The sequence below is a fragment of the Poromitra crassiceps genome, assembly GCF_964638095.1.
Source record: "Poromitra crassiceps genome assembly, chromosome: 2".
NCBI lineage: Eukaryota > Metazoa > Chordata > Actinopteri > Beryciformes > Melamphaidae > Poromitra > Poromitra crassiceps.
Window position 1 is genome coordinate 24,298,463 of NC_139624.1, and position 22,970 is coordinate 24,321,432.

A 22,970-nucleotide genomic window follows, 5' to 3' on the forward strand; every position below is an offset into this window, starting at 1 on the left:
AACAGGCTCTGCTGCTGCTGCTGCTGCTGCTGCTGCTGCTGCTGCTGCCTCTCGTCTCTCCGGAGCCTCCATGCATATAGAAGCTACGTGCAGCCTTTAGGCTACTCGACATTCAAACACAATTGAGAGAGACAAATGTGTGTTCTTTATTTCACTTGGGCTATTGATTTTAGATGCCGCTTTGAGGTCTTACTGCATGTGAAAACAATCTCCGACTTTTGTTTACGTTTGAATTGTTTTCAATAGCTTACTTAGCCTATGCTTATTTTTTGTATTTTTTGACAATTATGCATAACACAAAACACCAAATTACATCCCATTTCCCATAAACCCAATTAGAAAAATGTAGCTATGTGAACTTTTAATTGATCGAATGTGTGCACCTTTGATGGGACTACATAAAGTAAATAAATAATATAATAAATATAGGCTAATATACATTATTTTATTTTTATTTGCAAGGCAATTAAAACAATCTCTTTAAGCACTTCTGCATCTCTCCTGGCCCGCGTTATATTCAATTAGGGCAGGCCCCTCCCCTACTGATGACACTGACAGACCCTCCTTAAGTTGCGTCGCGCCACAGCTGTCTGCAAGCATTGAGCTGCCTGGGCGCCATCCTGAAAGAATGCCTTCACTGTAAAAAAAAAAAAAAAAAAAAAAAAAAAAAGGCTGGAGAGAGAGAGAGACCGAGAGCGAGAGAGAGAGAGAGAGAGAGAGGGGGGTAGAGCAAGGGTGAGCGAGAGAGAGCGCACAGACAGAGAAGGAGAGAGAGAGAGAGAGGAGCGGAGTTAATGGAGAGGGCTGCAACTGCGCACAAACAGAGATTTGATCAGTGAGTTTAACTCGCTGGTGCTGGTCAGTGTGCAGCAAAGCCATCTACAGCAAACAAGCCCGCGTCTATACAAAACTGAACCACTTGTTGACTCGGGCTAAACCTTGACTTTTTTTTGAGAGGGAGAAGTTCAGGAACTCCGCGGTGCAGGGGACCTGGATCCGATTTGGAGCTATTTCTAATGTAAAAAAAAAATAACAACACGTCTGTTATCTCATTTGTAATGTGGGGTATGTTTCGTGTTTAAATATATCCTTTTCGGCTCGGGTACATTCACGTCAATGTGAATCCCCTGACTATTTTATATGTTAGTCGTGCTCTGAACAATTTGAGAATTTCCTTCTGGGCGCAGAAAATAAGACGCTTTATTGTTCTGTCTATCTCCAGGTGATCGAAAGCAGCGTTGGAACCTGTGGATTTAACAAAAGGGATTTTGGACAGACTGTTTCTTCTCTTGTGACTTGTCTCGGTTTGCGTCGGCGTGCATGAACATTTGCTAAAGAAAAAGCAATGGAAGTAAGTGCGGATCAGCCACGGTGGATGAGCCATCACCCCGCGGTGCTGAACGAGCAGCATCCCGGCTCGCACCACCCGGGCCTCGGCCACTCGTATATGGACCCTTCACAGTATCCCCTCACAGACGATGTGGATGTACTGTTTAATATCGATGGACAAGGGAACCAACGTCTCTCCATACTATGGAAACTCAGTCCGAGCCGTCCAGAGGTACCCTCCTCCTCCACACAGTAAGTGTAGGGCCCGCCTGCAGGCCTTTTATTTGACAATCTGCAGAAGGATATAAGCCATTTGCCGTGATTTCACTCTTATTAAACAATTGTTTTATTTTTGAATTATAGCCTATCGATTATTCGACTGGGATCCAGGTTGTGAACCAGGTTTCGGTTTTGGCCTGAGATGACTTTGTCCTAAAACATGAGAGGTGTTGTGAAACCTTGCCGTAACTTACATCTCGTGTGTCCTCTTTGGTTTCTCTCAGACAGCATAAGCCTAATAGCCTGCCATGCTGTGTAACCTCGATCCGTCTTATTACTGCTTATAGCACATTCTATCTTCGAACTACTCATTATTAGGCTAAACAGACAATATGACATTCAGTATTCAATATCTGTCACATGAAGCTGCTTCAGAAGCACCGTGCGTAATTTGTTTCTGGATCAATCGCCTATTCAGTGACGGCTCTAAACAAATGGATTTGTTGGCACACAAGTCACAAATACCCCCGGCCAGTAACATGTTTACATTCTGACCGCATGCAAAATATTTATTATAATTACACGCCGTTCATGGGCACACACAGAGTCATTTGTGGAGTGTCCTATATTTGGAGTGCAGCCTCTAACTTCCTGAATCGTCAATCACGACTCAGTTTCTCTATGTGAGGCTTTCGATGCATTTATTGCGCAGACCTCTTTATTGAAAATACAAATAATAATAATAAGAGAAAAAATAATTCACGTGTGTCATATCCTATATCTTTCTCTTCATATCACGGGATCAAACATTACCAAATGGCGCAAACATATTTTTGAATTGTCCCAGACACATTTGAATTAAGGCCTAAGCTATTATGCTATAGCCTACTCTGTTCAAACTGAGATGAAATGATATGTCAAGACATACAGTAGCCTATGTCCGTAAATTTGTCTTAATTACATTTGTGTAATTAAGGCCTAACGTTTTGGCTAATCATTGTGATATTACATATTTTGAAATACCATGAAATACATATGGGGTTATTTGAAAGGGAATAAGACCAGGTTGTATTGTCTTTGTGTGTGCTGCTTAACCCAGGTAGCCAGGTGTGTCGTCCGTCGTTACTGCACGGCTCTCTCTGCCCTGGCTGGAGGGCAGCAAAGGCATCCCCACGCACCACAGCACTTCTCCCTGGAACCTGAGCCCCTTCCCAAGACCCCGCTCCACCACGGCTCCCCGGCCAGCCTATCCGTCTACCCGTCCGCCTCCTCCTCCTCCCTGTCCGGCGGACACTCCAGTCCGCACCTCTTCACGTTCCCCCCGACCCCTCCCAAAGACGTGTCCCCAGACCCGGGCATCTCCACCCCGGGCTCAGGCTCCGGGCGCCAGGAGGACAAGGAGTGCATAAAGTACCAGGTGACCCTGGCCGAGAGTATGAAACTGGAGTCAGCTCACAGCCGGAGCATGGCATCACTGCAGGGGGCATCTGCCCCACCACCCCATCGCCACATAACCCATCCTATGGTCCCCCGAATACGGCCCAGGCCTCTTCCCACCAAGTAGCCTGATAGGTGGGTCATCTTCTAGTTATGGTTCCAAACAAGACCAAAAACAAGGTCCTGTTCAGGTAGGCGTGCGCTTTATTATATATTCCATCTGATCTAACATTATTCCCCAGATTGCAGCCTTAATGATCTCATTATATATCCTACTAATATGCTCATGACCAGTTAATCCATTCTTCATATGAACAACCTCTCCTTTTGGGGCTAAAGGCCATACAGGAAAACATGTATTGCAATGCCTGAAAATCCTTTGCAATATGCCTTAAAGCTCTTTCATGTCACCATCTGCTTAATCAGATAAAACATAATAATAATAATAATAATAATAATAATACAACATATAATTTAATCAAAATAATCATTTAACCTACATCAGAAGGAGGGGCGAAATAAACCAACAATTAGAAAACAATTATGGCTATATATATATATATATATATAAATATATATATATAATATATATATATATATATATATATATATATATATTATATATATATATATATATACAGTATGTATAGTGTGTGTGTGTGTGTGTGTGTGTGTGTGCGTGCGTGCGTGCGTGCGTGTGTGTGTGTGTGTGTGTGTGTGTGTGTGTGTGTGTGTGTGTGTGTGTGTGTGTGTGTGTGTGTATGTACAAGTGTGTATGTATGTAGCTATACTAAATGAAACCAACATGACGCAAATGAGTTCAGTTGGCTGTGCTTAATTTAGGTCAAGAGTTTTTCTCCTCCTCTCCACTCTGACTATTGAGAGTCAGAGAGGGGGAAGCAGCTCTCCTCTCCGGGCTGTGTCGCCCCGTTTATATGTTTAAGATAATCCCATTACTGTCAGACCAGTGCACGCCACAGTCGCATTGTTTACCCAGCGCCGGTGCCGTAGAGCACCGGATGCTGCTCGTTCATTCATAGGGAGGAACGGGTGAGATAGCGAGGGGGAGGGGGATATTTCCAAATTGCAGCCTAATTATTTTTCTAAGGTTATTGTAGCACTGCTGAAAAGCAGTTTTCTGTAATGAGATTAATATCAGTGCTGGCACATACGCGGCTTTGACGGAAGTATAGAAAACAGTGGATTAGTTGATGCATATCATCGGGATTATTCTGCATCATATGGCCTATAATGCAAAATAATAATTTTAATTCCGGGATAATGTGAGATAATGTGCGGTTAAAGATATCCGCCGATCTGAAGGGACTCCCCTTTTTAATGATGTCATCAGTGCAGTGCGTGCCTGCTCTGTGCAAACTTCATATTTTAAAGAAAGCATTCAGTCAATGATTCAGAAGCATTGTTCCCCAAACCCGGAACAGCCCTATAGTGCAATACAAACATATAGGTCTATGTAAGCTATTTTTTTTCTCAGGCACTATGTTTTGGATCCGCTATAGCCATTTGATTAGAGCTACCGGTACATTTGAGACAGTGTTTTCACTTGGAGAGGGGAAAAAAGTTGATTCATACAGTATAGTGGAGGCCTTTGCATGTCTGTCACATTATAACACGGCACGACCAGCACTGACGCGTCCCCGTCTCTGTGAAGTAGTCGGGCAGCTCGGTGCAGTCGAAAAGGGGAAATGCGGATGCGTAAAAATGCACAGGCTCAGCGTTGCACAAAAGCCGCTGTCTGTCTGTTTGTCTGTCTGCGCATATGCTTTCAAATAATTTGGCGGCTGCGGTGCTCCGTTGTTTCAGTTTCAGACCCCCTATTCAAAGTGTTAGTGCGCCTCTCACCTGTCGGTGTCACTAGAGAAGTGTCAGTCAAAACCCAAACTCCTCAATCGTTTCAAAACACAGGGGTTAGCATTTTCAAAGACTTTATACACACAGATAAAACAAATATATAGATGTATTATTGTTATTATTATTATTATTATTATTATTTGAAGGAGAGGTTGTGCTGAAAAGAGAAAGAAGGCCTGTTTCATTTCACTATATGTATTATGGACCACAGCGGATTTAGGATAGTCTCACATCCTAGACACTATGAAGATATTTTGCTGTATTTCAGTGAATTGTGTTTACTATTAGCATAATGGACCTTAATGCAACTGGTTTATTCACCAACATTGTTTGATGTATTTGTTTGCTTGGACACTGCTATTTAATTCATGCTATACAATAACAACAATGAGGCATTACACATCTATCATAATTATTGTGCTGCTATTATTATGATCATTGTGGTGATGATGATGATGATGACGATGATGACGATGATGACGATGATGATTATATTATTATTATTGTATATATTATTAGACCTATTATTATTCCATCATTCATATTATTGTTATTATTAAACCGCTTTATATCATTATTGCATGCTTTATATTCCCAATATAATGTATTTCCTGATATTTCACTAACCATTTCCATTCTCAGCATATAGATTATACGCATTAAGAATAAAATATGTTGAGGTATATAGGGACCAACTGATCTGGGCGCTGTCTCCTTTTTTTTCCTTCTTTTTCTTTTCTTTTTGTCTGCATGTGTGCGTGTGTGTATGTGTGTGTGTGTGTGTGTGTGTGTGTGTGTGTGTGTGTGTGTGTGTGTGTGTGTGTGTGTGTGTGTGTGTGTGTGTGTGTGTGTGTGTGTGTGTGTGTGCATGCATGCGCGTATACTGTCGGCTCTTGCAGAAGGTAGAGAGTGTGTGAACTGCGGGGCCACGTCGACCCCGCTGTGGAGGCGGGACGGCACGGGTCACTACCTGTGTAATGCCTGCGGACTCTATCACAAGATGAACGGGCAGAACCGCCCTCTCATCAAGCCCAAGCGACGCCTGGTACGTCTCTAACCACATGTTCTGTTGATGACATTTCCGTTTCTCTCTCTCTTTTTCCCCTATCCAGGAAGAAGTAGGCCTATTAGCTGCAGGAAATTGACTCGACAAGTGCAGGTCTCTGTTTTCAGATACCATAGCAAACTGCACAATTCTTGATGTAATGATGATGCCATTTTTTTCTTATTTGCCACAGCTTTTTTTTTAATTCACAGAATGCTCATATTCTATTTGAACAATAGCTCCCATATGCATTGTGGAGATGTTTTGCCTCCAATAAAGACAAAACAGCGTTTGGCTTGGTTGCTTGTGTATGGCTGCAGGCTTATTTCTAGAGCTCCATATTATACAAGGGACTTTCTCATTTCAGCTCTTAGGTTAGGCTATGTTTCTTGTGATTGCTTTAGATGTCTATATTTTGCAGTTTGCAGTAGCCTATTTCAAGGGGGAGCCCCGTACCGTTCATGAGCTCCATATAGGACTTCCCCCTGTCTCTCTCTCGTTGGCTAGATAGCAAAAAAGAAAAGAAAAAAAGAGCAGAGCTGGACCTCTTCTCTCTCTCGCCTCTAATGTGAAAACCCGACTTCCCAGGAAAAGGCTGCCGGATATCTGAGTAGCGCAGATAAGTCGCTTTAACAACACAGCCCGCTTCCCCAGTCTAAACATGAGCGCTGCGGAGTCCGAGGCTGGGCCGCGGCAGCACAGTCACGACTGGACATTGTTTAGTAGAAGCTCGGCATGCCTGGCTAACATGGGCGTCAGTTGGGGATGGCAGTGTAAGGGCACTTGCTACTATATAGCCTACCAAATGTGACCCAACTTATCATTATGATCGAGACGAGAGCAAAGATCAAGCGACGCGGCCAGACATCTATTGCATGAGAAGTCAGCAAATTACATCGGGACATCGGCTATAGGATAATTCTTCCATTTAATTCTGAGAGTTTGGTCACCTCTATAATTCACCACACTGACCAAAAATATAGATTTTTATTATTATTTAGTCGGGAATTTGCCAACGCTTAGTTTGCCTAATATTCAAAATAGAGGGGAGAGAACGTAAACCGAAGGCGACAAAGCGACATGATTGTGAAAACGGGAAAATTAAATTGAAGATATGAGAAATAGTGCTAAGTGGACGGGCGATGGCAGCCATAATAAAGATTAGCCTATAGTAGACCATAATAGGGTTTATTCCTGAGCCAACAGCTCCCGACCTGCTTCGTTATTCAAACCACACACCAGCAGGGGTTATTAGGCCACCAGATGTGGATAATTGGAAATCCCTCCTCCCAGTCCCAGAGATAATGTAGTCCCTTTACGCAGTGTGTCCTTTGCGGTCACCTGTCTATTGATTGTTTTTTAGAGATTATAACATCAATGTCAAGCCATTGCAGCAAACTGGCTTCTGAGGCAAGCAGTTAAATCCATGGGAAGACAGAGACTTTCACTATGTCAAAATAAAGTGTGGCTAGGCTACCCCCCCCCCCCCCCCCCCCCCAGTAAAATTGAGCCATAGACCCCCCCCCCTTAAAAAAATTAAGCTATGGTTGTTTAATTGGCGTGCAGATCCAATGAATTATTGCCATGAGGTTATTATTAAGCCATGTATCGCTGTCCATGGATTTAAAAAAGTAAATAATTTCAAATAATGCATGTCACAAGGTTCATATTTAAACGAACCTCACAAACACTGTTACTCACGTACTTTAAGAGGAAATTTAATCAGATTTAATAGCTCCCATTTCAAGGCACTGCTTTTATGTCTTCTGTAAATATTTATTCTTCTGAAGGTATGTGCCCTATGAGGCTATTTTTAGCCTTGAGTCAAAGCAGCTCTGTTTTTGGTATTTCTGTCTTTATTTCAAACTATTTTCAGCTTTCACTGAACGCTATTCGTATGGCTGAGAGGCTTTGGTATATTTTAGGATATAGCATATTTTAACAGTGTCATGGCAACCAGAATAAAATATAGGGCTTTCGGTCAAAACCTTCAAAATAAACCCTTACTTGACTAACACATTTCAACATTTTTGAAAAGCCTATATATAAGTGAAAATAAAGAATGTATGTATATATGTATAAGGAGGAATACATAGTAAATGAAAATACAATTGCTTTTTCCATCTCTCAATTTCTTTTCTTGTGGTTTTTCCCCCTTTGCAAAATGTTTTTGTTTTTGTTTTTTTTGTTTTTTTTTGTTTTTACTTTAGCCATGTAGACCTATATGCATGATGCCATGCAGGGCTGTCACAAATATAATTTGAAATTATCCAACGCCAGACTAATACCAGTAAAATTGGAAGGGCATCTCCATCGTTGTATTTTTTATACCAATTCCATTGGCATAATGTTGCCTAAAGGCTATTGACTGCATGGGTGCTCTAGATCCTGGTTTGTCAGAATAAGCTGTATTCTTGCCATATTAGTCATGGTCACATCATTCCCAAACCTATCTATCTTAGTAAAAAAAAAAACACCTTAGCTCATTTCAGTATAGCAAAGTAATGGGAGCCCATAGATTATGGTGTTAATCAGTATGAAGTTAATCAGAATATATATATATATATATATATATATATATATGATTATATATATTTATTTTTATTATTTTTATTTATATGATTATATGATCATTGACTTATTTCTCCTTTCTGTCTTCTCTGTGTTGCCGTACAGTCTGCAGCCAGGCGGGCAGGGACATCATGCGCGAACTGTCAAACGACAACGACGACACTGTGGCGGAGAAATGCCAACGGGGACCCGGTGTGTAACGCCTGCGGCCTGTACTTCAAACTGCACAATGTAAGCAATACAGCTGCATATGCCTTATAGTAAGATATCTACTAACTTATCTAAGCATGCTCTCTCATAGCATTTTTTCCCTTCTATCCCCCCCCCCCAAAATCCATCCTCCCTGCCCCCCTCCCCCCCTCCTCTTTATATTTTTTCTCTCATTCTCCATCCTATCCTACTGGGCACCCTGCTATGAAGTGTGAATATTTTATCTGGCTAGTCCCTGCAGAGAATTTCCGGGGCACTGCGATAACAAATACTGTAGAATTAATATGATTTATTGGCAGTAAGTGTGAATCTAAAACGTGTAAGAGCCGAAGTGAACTGAGCCCGCAGCCGCCTTGCTTTGGAGGGGCTTAATTAAAATTTGATTAATTTCCAGGCCGATTTTTATTTCTGGCCTTTTGCTCTGCGCCTGGGAGTTGGAGTCCCCCCTCTGACCAGCAATCTGTCTGATTCGTTTTGGGTTGGTTAGTGCTTCACCGCAATCTGAAGACCCCAGGGACTCGTTTATCTCTCTCTCCCCCCACTGTCTCTCTGTCTCTCTGTCTCTCTGTCTCTCTGTCTCTCTGTCTCTCTCTCTCTCTCTCTCTCTCTCTCTCTCTCTCTCACTCCCCCCTTTCACAGAGCTATCACTGTTAATCAAACAGCTATTAGCTGAAAATAATAATAATAATAATAATAATAATAGTAATACTAATAATAATAATAATAATAATAATAATAACCATAATAACAATAGGTCCTGAGACCAGAGGCAGGTCATTTCTCTCCTTCCCAGAGACAGGGCCAGCGCTGCCTTCAGAGTCAATCAGATAAAGGTAGCCTATATCCCATATCCTTGTGTGTAAGGGGAAGAGTATCCCGCTATGCTTCCCCGCTTGTCACGCAAGCGCTCGCTGTTAAATCATTTTCCCATGTTGCTTTTGGCAGATTGTTGAGGATTGGAGAAAACCATTCAGACCAAGGTTATAAGAAGAGAAGAATAATATTTCAAAGTCACATATTAGAATTTGAACCGACTCCAACCTCGCCGTAATTGTGAAATTTGTTTATTTTGGTAAATCCAGACTTCTGTTTTGCTCCCTTTTGAGTCATTCTTCACGGAGACTTTAGCGGAGTCCCCCTTTGCTCGCGCATGTTGTTTGTCGGTGGCGGTCGGGCGAAACACCTGATGGTAGCAATCTGTTGTGTCCCGTAACCGCCGGGCTCAGATAAGAAGCCTGTGAAAACAGAAAAGTTGCCACAAACACGAAGCCTTGTTGACACCCAAAGCACAGCCAGTCTTTGTATACTAAAGTGTCTCTCCCTCCTCTCTGACTTTCTAGGAGTGAGTGAGTGAGGTGCAGTGCGGTCAGCTTTGACACCTCTGTACGGTCGAGGTTTCAGGTGGTTAGCTGCGAGTACGGCGAGGGAGGATGTGCCGTTGCATTCTGCGGTGGTCATTGACTCAAACACATGGGCTCGGCTTTTGTTTGATGTGCCGGGGTCCTCTGTGAGATGCTGAGACATCTCAGCATCAAAGAGCACAGGCCTGACTGGCTTTAGGTGGGCGTAACGTTAGCATTGCCTCGGTGCTAGAAGGAAGGCAGACAAGCCAGAGAAAGTCCCCCCGGTATAGGAGCCACATCTTAGAGAATGAAACCACATCACTGGTCCCCCGGTGTAGGAGCCGCATCTTAGAGAGTGAAACCACATCACTGGAGGGGCGGGGGGGGGGGGGGGGGGGGGGGGGGCACAGCTCTCTGCCCCTCCGCTAATCATCGAGGCCACTCTGCTTAAAGAGTCAGCAAAAAAGGCCAACGTCTCAGACAGAGCGAGAGTGAAGACAAAATCCCCCGGTCCCATTTCCCCGGGAAAAGAAGCGCTCAGAAAGATCAGGGAGGCAGTCGGCCTCATCCACCTCCCCTCATAATCCTGCCTTGAGCTGGAATTCCATCATCCAGCTCTGCTTCCCGGCTAAACCGAGGCCGGAAGATGGCAGCTGCAGCTGGGGCCATTTTGGCCAGGAGACGGCCATGTGGTTGAGATGGAGGGTGGAGAGGAGGACTTGGCGGGCGGGACGGCACGCGGTCATGTGGCCATGTGTCTCTGTGGTCGACTGGCTACACATTAGCTGCCAGACCCCTCCCCGTCTCTCTGTAGCACACATTCTCTCTATCGTCTCCCTCTTTCTTTCTTTCTTTCTCTCTCCCTCTCTCTCTCTCTCTCTCTCTCTGGCCTGGCCGGAGCCTCAGATCCAGTCCATATCTTCTCCCTCTCTCTTTCTCTCTCTCTCTCTCTCTCTCTCTCTGGCCTGGCCGGAGCCTCAGATCCAGTGCAGTTGAAGGGAATTTAAATCCAGACGAATGCGGACAACCAAGCCTCTCTTTCAGGATGGGACAGCCAGTTCTGCCCCATAATGGGGACTCCATTACATATAATTATGTCTCCCCAAAACCCCAGTCGCTCTTTAGAAAACTAAAAAGCTCAGTATGTGCCATGTTTTATTGTTGATTTTATAACTTGCTGCCACTCCTCAATTAAGGTTTTATATTTCTTTGTTGCTGTGTTGCTTAATGAGAATGGACCCAGAATAATGAATGCCATTACTTATGTTGAATAAGATGCATTCCCAACTGAATTTCCACTTAAATAATTGTCTTTCTCCTAGGGCTGGGTATCGTTTAAAAATGGATGATACCAGTACTAATACCAGTACCAGTCCAGTACCCTTAAAGTGATAACAATACCAATAGACTACTTCATTCAATACCATTTTGTGTCGTATTACAGCCATACTTTGGAATGTTTCGGTGGCATCTCGGCATGCTGAACTGTCAATTCCATCACATACACACCGTGCTCCACTTCACCACCACAGACTGTATGGGCTGTAGCTGCTGGCCAATCACGCAGCGCAGTAAATCAAAGAACGCATGTGGTGATTGGCTGCGCGCAAAACCATACAAATAGTAAAAAAAATAAAAAAAATAGAAAATCAGTGTACAAAGAGGATAGAATGGAGGTATCTTTTGACTGGAAACGTTCTGATACATGGTGCTGTGTTGTTTTGATACATGGTGCTCTGTTGTTTTGATACATGGTGCTGTGTTTTGATACATGGTGCTGTGTTTTGATACATGGTGCTGTGTTGTTTTGCTACATGGTGCTCTGTTGTTTTGATACATGGTGCTGTGTTGTTTTGATACATGGTGCTGTGTTTTGATACATGGTGCTGTGTTTTGATACATGGTGCTGTGTTTTTTTGATACATGGTGCTCTGTTGTTTTGATACACGGTGCTGTGTTTTGATACATGGTGCTGTGTTTTGATACATGGTGCTGTGTTTTGATACATGGTGCTGTGTTTTGATACATGGTGCTGTGTTGTTTTGATACATGGTGCTGTGTTTTAATACATGGTGCTGTGTGGTTTTGATACATGGTGCTGTGTCTTGATACATGGTGCTGTGTTTTGATACATGGTGCTGTGTGGTTTTGATACATGGTGCTGTGTCTTGATACATGGGGCTGTGTTTTGATACATGGTGCTGTGTGGTTTTGATACATGGTGCTGTGTTTTGATACATGGTGCTGTGTTTTGATACATGGTGCTGTGTTTTGATACATGGTGCTGTGTGGTTTTGATACATGGTGCTGTGTTTTGATACATGGTGCTGTGTGGTTTTGATACATGGTGCTGTGTTTTGATACATGGTGCTGTGTGGTTTTGATACATGGTGCTGTGTTTTGATACATGGTGCTGTGTGGTTTTGATACATGGTGCTGTGTTTTGATACATGGTGCTGTGTTGTTTTGATACATGGTGCTGTGTTGTTTTGATACATGGTGCTGTGTTGTTTTGATACATGGTGCTGTGTTGTTTTGATACATGGTGCTGTGTTTTGATACATTGTGCTGTGTTTTGATACATGGTGCTGTGTTTTGATACATGGTGCTGTGTTGTTTTGATACATGGTGCTGTGTTTTGATACATGGTGCTGTGTTTTGATACATGGTGCTGTGTTGTTTTGATACATGGTGCTGTGTTGTTTTGATACATGGTGCTGTGTTGTTTTGATACATGGTGCTGTGTTGTTTTGATACATGGTGCTGTGTTGTTTTGATACATGGTGCTGTGTTGTTTTGATACATGGTGCTGTGTTGTTTTGATACATGGTGCTGTGTTGTTTTGATACATGGTGCTGTGTTTTGATACATGGTGCTGTGTTGTTTTGATACATGGTGCTGTGTTTTGATACATGGTGCTGTGTTGTTTTGATACATGGTGCTGTGTTTTGATACATGGTGCTGTGTTGTTTTGATACATGGTGCTGTGTTGTTTTGATACATGGTGCTGTGTTGTTTTGATACATGGCGCTGTGTTGTTTTGATACATGGCGCTGTGTTGTTTTGATACATTGTTTTGGTCAATACCTTAATTCAGTGGCTCCCAAACCTTCAGTACCCCCTTTCCCTCATTTCTGAATCCAAGTACCGCCTTCACCCGACTACAACATTTAAAACTGCAAGAGAAAACTATAGCATATGATGCAATGAATGAATGATAACCCAGCTTTGGAAGAATAAAACATTACAAAATAAGAAATGGAGTCAAAGAGTTGCAATTAGTGCCTCCTGAGCAGATTTATTTTAATGTTTCATTTAATTTCATGATTTATTCCTACATTTTTCCATTTCCCCCCTTTCTCTCCAGTACGCCTAACCCAGTTTGGGAAACACTGCCTTAAGGTATCGAGTAGCAATCCGCAGCCCTCATCTCCTTTAGCCTGTGTGTACCCATCAGCCTTGTCTCCCACATGGAGAAAATGAGCCTGATGGGGCAGATGCCGCAGTACTAACCTGCTGTTGTCTCTTTTCCTTTGGCGGGACCAGATCAACCGACCTCTGACCATGAAGAAGGAGGGCATCCAGACCCGGAACAGGAAGATGTCCAGCAAGTCCAAGAAGAGCAAAAAGTCCCACGACAGCATGGACGACTTCTCCAAGAGCCTGATGGACAAGAGCAGCTCGTTCAGCCCGGCCGCCCTGTCCCGCCACATGTCCTCCTTCCCCCCCTTCTCACACTCCGGCCACATGCTGACCACGCCCACACCCATGCACCCCTCCGGCGGCCTGGCCTTCGGCCCACATCACCCCTCCAGTATGGTCACTGCCATGGGCTAGACACCACCCTCCCCCCCCCCACGCCACGCCACGCCGTCCCCTGACCACTCGCCCCCACCCCCCCGCAACCTACTGACCTACCTACTGCACCCCTCGGTACCTCCACTGACCCGCTTCCATACCTTAAAGAGACATACGAACCGACCGAAGCTCCCCTGTCCCACTGTCGCCTCGGAGCTGAACCTCGGAGCGAGAAGGACAAAGGCTTTAGGTTATATTGTCCTCGGTTATTTTTATAAAATCAAAAGTGTACCTCTGCGATACGAATGCTTCGCAGACTGAATTGACTGTGGCGCACTGACATCCGGCAAGACGTTTCCCTCCGACTGGCCGGAGAGACGAGAGCCACCGCCACACACTCACACACAGACTGTCCTCCCAGCTGATCCCACAATAAGCCACACACACACTCACACACACAGACTGTCCTCCCCGCTGATCCCACAATAAGGACCTCATTTGTGTACAAAAAGCCATTCCCCCCACCACACACACACACACACACACACACAGAGACGCAAATATTACAAAAATAGACATTACGAAAAGCTGACTTTTATGACACAGTCCCTTTTCCCCAGCCAGCCTCTCTCTTCACTTTGCACCTGTGTAACAGGTATCCCCGCCCCCCAACCCTCCAGATCCCCTACCTCTTCCGCTGAAGACGCGGGGAGGCAAACTTTGAATATATTTGTACAAATTGTATGAAATACAGTACATTTAATGAAGACTTTTTAATTAAGTAAGAAAAAAAAAGGAAACATGCCCCCGGGCAGCTAACGACGAGAAGGGTACGAGTCACGGCAGGCGGGAGAGACTTGCCGCCGGAGAGAGCGAGGAGAGGACATGGAGGAAAAGAGAGGGAGGAGGTGAGAAGACGACAGGGAGACACTGAGAGGGCAGGCCTCTGTTTTTGCCTGCTGGAATTGTGTTGCATTAAGTTTGCAGAGAGGCTTCGGCTCTGACTGCAAGCCTCTCTTTTTTTGGATGTGCTATAGGTCTCGGGCAATTGGTTTGTGTTGAAATACACACACACACGCACACACGCACACACACACACACACACACACACACACACATACACACACACACACGCACACGCACACACACACACACACACACACACACACACACACACACACACACACACACACACACACACACACACACACACACACACACACTGCCAGATTGGATTACCTGAAAGACTTTCTTCCTGCCCACAGATTATATGCATTGTGAAAAAAGTTCCTGTATTTGTTATTTGTATGTATAAATCAGAGTACCAAAAATACGAAAGAAACAAAGATGTAGAATTATTTCTTTATGTTATGCAGACTGAATGGTTGTAAAAATTTAATAATAATCACTAGTGTAAAATATGACTGCTTTTTGTTTCGTAATTTTTTTCCTCTTTGAAAATAATAAACTAGTTTAATCTCTGTTGACATGTTAGCCTGTGGTTGAGAGCCTTCTTTTTCAGTGATCTTTGACACATTTGCCCCCCCACAACTCCCCCCCCCCCCCCCCCAATCCACCCCCGAACCGCGACACCCGACTTTTTTTTTTTTTTTTTACCCAGCATTCACAGCAGCAACGGCTCTTATGGCAGAGCACAAACAGGAAGAGCAGAAATAAACAGTGGCGAAGGAGGAACGAATCACATGGCACAGGCAGGGTCACGGAGGCCAGGCCACACAAGCTCTGAGCGCTCTGAAGGGACTTTTGTCTCATCCTCACTGATACATAAATATACACACAGTGTCAACACACCACTGTCTGCCACTCACTCACGGACCAGGATCCATCAGTGACGAACAGTGCTTCAGGCATCTTCTGTGACTCAGCTGCCATACTCAACTGCTTATGAGAATACAACGGAATTGACCAAGAATGCTTTCCTGACACTTGACATCTGACACCTAGGTCTGGGTATCATTTTAAAAATTACGATACCAGTACCAATACAAGTATCCTCAAAGTGATAGCGATACCAATACTACTAATATTAATACTACTTAATTCGATTTATTTTATTTTATTTTATATATATATATATTTTTTGGGCCAAATGTCAACTCCGTCAAATACACCGTGCTTGACTTCACAACCACAGACTGTATGGGTAGCTGCTACGGTAGTGGGCCAATCACATGTCACATTAACTCGAAGAACGCTTGTGGCGATTGGCTGAGAGCAAAACCATATGAATAGTCATTTTTTTCTAGATCTGTGTGCAAAAATGATCAAATGCAGGTATCGTTTGACTGGAGAAGTTTTGATACTACTGGGTACCTACTGGCTTATTTCAGTCAATACCTTAAAGGTGCGCTATCCAGGACCCCTAGACAGCTTATTACACCTAAATGTAATGTATACTTGGAAATAGGCCCGCTATGTTTGAGCATAAAGTCACGACCTGAAAATGACAAAGAAAAGTTTGACAGACCAATAAAAGCCACTTTTGATCCCGCATGTAAACAGTGATTCTGACCGTGTATTCCTGCTGCTGAGAAATGATTCAAGTGTTTTCAAACTGGGAAAGCAAAGAGGAACCATGTCTGTTTCAACCACTGAATTAAGCGCAGAGTGGCTGGAGCTTCCTCCACGCTCAGACTATCAGCCTTCCTTACGATGTGCTCCACATCCACATGATACATCTGCCAGGCTTTTGTCTTGGATAAAGCCCGCTAATCACCTCAGCAAGGACAATGCACCTATCATCATCATGTTGGCGCAGATGGAGGGTTTGATTCGTAAGGTCCAGCTAGAGTAGGCCTATGTTCCCAAAAATCATGAGGTCAGCACCACATGTGAGGCTCAGCAATGGTAAATAAAAAGGTGAGTAACCCACACAAAACGATCCTCCTATAACTTACATCAGTTTTACTACTCCATACTCCATGTCATAACATAAAGACCCACACAAAACTACCCTCCTATAACTTACATCAGTTTTACTACTCCATACTCCATGTCATAACATAAAGACTCATTTCAGATTGTTGTCCTTTTATACAATAGACTTATTTGCACTGGTAGCTATTGTCAAAACATCACAACCCCGTAAATTCGACACAGATTTCCAGACCTAAAGAAATATCAAACCACATTTTTCCAACATTGAATATATTTGCACATCTGGCATGTCAAATTCAACTGCTGCAGCCCAAAGGCCATACAGAAGTCAGGTATTTGGCATCATTTGTTTCTGAGCCTCTGTGTCCAATCGGGAGATTTGCTCCTGTGTTTTAATAGCGAGGTCAAGGGGGCGTGTGGAATGAGCATGGGGATAGCTCTGTGTGCGTGCGTGCATGCGTGTGTGTGGGGGGTGGATAGCTCTGTGTGCGTGCGTGCGTGTGTGTGGGGGGTGGATAGCTCTGTGTGCGTGCGTGCATGCGTGTGTGTGGGGGGTGGATTGGAGGGAGCTTTGCCCCACAGCAGGACCTCATGGCCCCTGGCTGACCTTCCTCTCTGGTGTTGGGTGGTGGACGTCAGCCAAGCGTTGGCTGGATGTGTGGCGACCGATTCAGGTGAGGAACGCCTCGATTATCCGTTCTCCTCTTTCCTCCGTCATCATGATCCCAAATCACTTCTTTCCCCCTGTCTCTCTGTCTGTCTGTCTGTCTGTCTGTCTGTCTGTCTCTCTCTCTGTCTGTCTCTGTCTGTCTGTCTGTCTCTGTCTGTCTCTCTTCCTGTGTCTGCCTCTCGTCTTTCAGGTGAGGACGGTGATGGATTTGGGTGTGTGATCGTCTCTTGGAAAATAGTCTGTCTTCATCGAGGCATCACCGGCAGCAGAGGTCAAGCCCACGCACGCGTGTGTGTGTGTGTGTGTGTGTGTGTGTGTGTGTGTGTGTGAGGGGGGGGGGGCATGGTAGAATCTCTGGGTCAAAGTCTGGCAGGAACTTAGTCGTGACTGCGTGTGATGAATGGGACGTGTTGAAAAATAAATACACTCACTTCAAATGATTAAAAATGCTCTTTGACATTGCGCCATCATGATTGTTTTCAAATATGATAGGAACAAATTAAAATCACAACTTTCATTTGACTTGATTTATCACACGCATTGAGAAAATCAGTGTAAGCCACTGCATTTGACTTGATATTGAAATTGATCAACATACACTATAGTAAACAGATAGTTTGTACAATTATGTAATTTGTTTCACCTCACCTTTATTTTGCATAATGCATCATTTCCCATTGCAGCAATGTGTGGTCGTCCTTTGAATTAACTGGAATGTCACTTATGGAATAACTAAGGATTTTTATATTTGGACTATAGTTAGCCCATGATTCAAATGGTGTTTGTCTCAGAAACGATGCCTTAAAGAGGCTGCAGCTGGACAGAGGTGAAGTAGGACAAAATTACAGACATTTTTGGAAAGGCCTTGACCTGGACAGTAACATTATGTCAATATGAACAACATGTCCTGCAATATTGCCCTTTGAACTCTGACCCCGGGCTACTTTTGAAGGTTTATTATGCAGCAACACAGCTAGAAACATAAAGGTTAGCTTCTCTAGAGAGCTATAGAGTATGACGTATTTGATGATGCTCTATTAAGCTGTAGCCTTCTTTGTGGCATGAGGTTATGCAGCACAGTATTTTCTGAAACTCTCCTTCCTCCCATTAAGATGGCTGAAATATGACAAAACTTGTTTTGTTTTCCACCCTCAAATAGGCCTACCCCAGTAACAATGTCAACTCCATGTTTACATCAACATCAACTATGGGAGAAACAACAACACAACAAAATCCACAGAGCAAGACCTTTATTGTGAAGTTATTATAGGAAGTACAATAAGTTTGCTAGGCAAACCGCTCAAAGAAAGATACAATACAATCTGAACCAACAAGTTGATGTTATAAGATGATCCAAAAATGCTTTTGTTGGCGCTGTTTTGCTGCAGCAATTTCAAGTTGACAAAACAACAAAACACACGTGGGGCATAGCCTTTATTGTGAAGTGCCAATAGGAAATGGAAACTGTAGATTATCGTTTACTCATAAAGTGCCCTCGGTCCTAGTCTGCCGTTTAGCTACTGGCAAACTGCATGCTCAAGAAACATGCAACACAATCTGAATCAACAGGTTGATTTTATAAGAGGATATAATCAATGAATTACAAAAATATGCGTTTTGACGCGATTTCATCAGGTGTGTTTCACAGGCAGAAACAGGTAGGCGATGCTAAATGACAATTAACGTTGCATGGCTACTAGCCTCTAGCTAGCCTGGTAAACCAGCCGGTCACGTGAACACACATTTCATTTAGTTCTTCATGTGTGAGTTCACGTGACCGGCTGGTTTACCAGGCTAACTAGCCTCAAGGCGAGGAGGCTGTCTCGCGTTGAGGCTACATGGCTACTCCCTAGGCTACCGCATTCTTCTATTTAAATTGTGGTTGTAAAGTAAATGTAACATTACAGACGTTATAGTGACGTGTTTTCTGGAGTTTATTGAGATACCACTGAAATAACTTGTTATAGGCGCGTTATGGTTGGGACCCTTATCTAGCAGGTGACATCAAAGCCTATGCATTTTTTTCTTTTTGTTTCCCCATTTGCCCTCGAAATTGATCTAGAACTTTTTTTTGGTTAATTAATATTATCACCAAAGAGCTCAAGCAAAGACAAGGATCAAACCAGAAAGCCTTATTTTGCAGAACATGTAAGCCAGACTGTCCAGGAGAGAGAGCTGCTGCGAGAGTCCTTACCATGGATGGAGTCTAGAACACCTGGTGAGTCCTACACAGACGTTGTTATAGCAAAGCCAAGGGATTTGACAAGGTCAACATAAGACAAGTTGAGATGAGAATGGGTTGGTATATTTTTCTAGTACTTTCTATCCTATGGTATCACGATATCCTTATATCCTTCTAGTATTCCTATGGTACTGTCTGTGGTACTCAATCCTATGGACAGTTATTAATGTGTATGGTACTCAATAGCAGTAGCGGCTCGTGCATTTTTGTCCAGGGAGGGCTATATATAGGCCTGGACGATGGGGTTGAAATCAATATGATAATCATAAGGATTCTTCTCAATATCAATATCATATGTTTCACGTATGCAAAATCAGTGTTCATCTCATTGAACTGAATGGTGATGTCAAACAAACCTTATATTTTCAAATAATATTCCTGCCATACCTCATTTGATCAGTTTTTAAGTAACATTTGCTTGTCATCATCAATTTAGACTAGAATTAGACTTTAGATTTCAAAATGGCTGATTAGGGTGGGACGTGAAATAGGCGTATAGTAGCCTAATCTTATATGAACTTAGTGTTCTACTGTATATGTCATACTTACACTAATAGGAGATCAAAAGTACTATAGAGAAAGGCCTTACTATAAGTCACTATAACATTGCTATTCAATACCACAGACACAATATTTTCCTATAGTTATGTGAGGTAAATGTAATTTGAAGTAAATAGTAACATAGAAGAATATGATGAAGTCAAGTCACTATAGGAATATTATAGCCACTATAATGTCACTGTAACCTTCCCATAATGTCTTATAATGTCTATTCCTAATAATGTATGCTATGCTACTTCTACCTCCTATGGTATCACACTATAATATCCCTATAATACGCCAATAGGCTCTAATGGTCTGTGGTACTCAATAGTGAGTTTACAGTGAACGTATTATACTCTGGGAATCTTTCCTCTCCTGTGATATCACTGCAATATTCCTATTAGGATATATGACACACCCTTTAGTTGTGCTGTGATCTTCGTATCGTATCCTCAAATTTGTCAGAGGATTTACTCCGGTCCTCTTTCGTAAAGGGAACGGCTGCTAATATTCTTATCCCTCCGCTTTGTTTAAAAAAGACCTGGAGCCTAAAACATGAGGGATGAGAGCCGTGGCGACATTGTGGGAGTTCTCTCACTTGTTTGAGACCCGCTCGCCACTTTCAAAAGAGCAGCCTCCTCGCACTGCATTGTCTCCTTAACAATCGTAAATTTGAACCTTAATCTCCCGTCACAACACAGCAGATAAAAGATAATTATCTCTTTTAGTGAGGTGCCCTGGGGCTTCTTGGACGGCCTAGCAGACAAACGTGCCTAAACCCTCATCCCTCCCACACACACACACACACACACACACACACACACACACACACACACACACACACACACACACACACACACACACACACACACACACACACTCACACTCAACAGGCTCAGGAGTCTGCCTGCCTGCCGTGTTGAGAGAGTCGTCAACACATGAGGCAAAATGCTCTGGGTGTTTGTGTGAGTGTGTGTGTGTGTCTGCACAACTGCATTATGTATATATTATGAATACATTCCCGCAGTGCCATCCTCCTGTTGCTCAGAATTCATTGATTTCTGCATGATTTATTCACCATGGCTTGGGAAACACTGGCTTTGAATTAATTGATTTCTGCATGATTTATTCACCATGGCTTGGGAAACACTGGCTTTGAATTCATTGATTTCTGCATGATTTATTCACCAAGGCTTGGGAAACACTGGGTTTCAATTAATTGATTTCTGCATGATTTATTCACCAAGGCTTTGAAAACACTGGGTTTGAATTTATTGATTTCTGCATAATTTATTCACCAAGGCTTTGAAAACACTGGGTTTGAATTCATTGATTTCTGCATGATTTATTCACCAAGGCTTGGAAAACACTGGGTTTCAATTAATTGATTTCTGCATGATTTATTCACCAAGGCTTGGGAAACACTGGGTTTCAATTAATTGATTTCTGCATGATTTATTTACCAAGGCTTGGAAAACACTGGGTTTGAATTCATTGATTTCTGCATGATTTATTCACCAAGGCTTGGAAAACACTGGGTTTCAATTAATTGATTTCTGCATGATTTATTCACCAAGGCTTGGGAAACACTGGGTTTCAATTAATTGATTTCTGCATGATTTATTCACCAAGGCTTGGGAAACACTGGGTTTGAATTTATTGATTTCTGCATAATTTATTCACCAAGGCTTTGAAAACACTGGGTTTGAATTCATTGATTTCTGCATGATTTATTCACCAAGGCTTGGAAAACACTGGGTTTCAATTAATTGATTTCTGCATGATTTATTTACCAAGGCTTGGAAAACACTGGGTTTGAATTCATTGATTTCTGCATGATTTATTCACCAAGGCTTGGAAAACACTGGCTTTGCACCCGGCGTAGATGCAGGAATTGCTCCATGGGACATACAGGAAGTGTTCAAGTTCACTAGCCTGGGAAGACCATCCTGATCACGTGAACTCACATTCTGTTTCGCTACACATACGTATCAGTCTGGACTCGATGTGACCGGCCAATCAGGGACTGCGCCGTAGTTTACAATGTAACCGGCCAATCAGGGACTGCGCCGTTGTTTATAATGTAACCGGCCAATCAAGGATGCTGCTGGCAAAACAGAAATGGTGTCTCCTGAAGCAACGAGAAGGGAACATTAGTGTTAGTAGATTAAACACAGCCATAGATACAGTCGTTCACGTTACTTCTGTTAACGTGTGTGTGTATGTGGCCATGGGGGAAAACGGGAGGATTTCCCCCACGCTGACCCATTGACCACGTGTCTATGACGAGACACCGCCTGAATGTATAAGTGCAGTTACTGCCGAAATAGACTTAATAACAAACAAGAACAAGAGTATGTACCAGCGGAGTTTCTTGGCGGAAAATACATTTTCACCGTTCTTCTGTTCTTCCTGATTGGCTAAAGGATTTTCTGTCCAGGCCCCGCCCACTGAAATCGCAGTGGGCAGACTGATCCATGGCGTGAAACAGAGGCTGCGTTCCGTTCCACAGGGAACTTCAAACTGTATTCCCTATTCCCTGCTCCGTGCTCAGGGAATGTCGGTTAAGGGAACTTCCCTCGACAAAGTTCCTCTATTCGGAACCCCCTGCAACGTCACTAATGTCGGAGTTGATTTCCTCTGTGCGTCGCCCTGTGGTGACTATTATGGAAAATAAATACTTAACGTGCGTTCGAGCTTCAAGGCTTCAAGCGGCTTCATGTTGCAAAACCATGGATGCTAATAGCCGTTAGCTGTTTAAGCTAACAGCTAATAACAACATTAACGTTTCTC

The 22,970-nt window shown here is 43.2% G+C and overlaps 1 protein-coding gene across 1 annotated transcript; it reads left to right on the forward strand.

Annotated features, from left to right (window-relative positions):
• Positions 1-774: 774 nt before the first annotated feature.
• gata3 (GATA binding protein 3) lies at positions 775-15,317 on the forward strand. Its single transcript, XM_083652066.1, is given in 10 exon segments — positions 775-1,516; positions 1,518-1,581; positions 2,648-2,682; positions 2,685-2,757; positions 2,760-3,069; positions 3,071-3,147; positions 3,150-3,176; positions 5,757-5,902; positions 8,579-8,704; positions 13,573-15,317. Coding segments are annotated over 10 exon segments (1,320 nt in total). The 5' UTR covers positions 775-1,345; the 3' UTR covers positions 13,864-15,317.
• Positions 15,318-22,970: the final 7,653 nt, after the last annotated feature.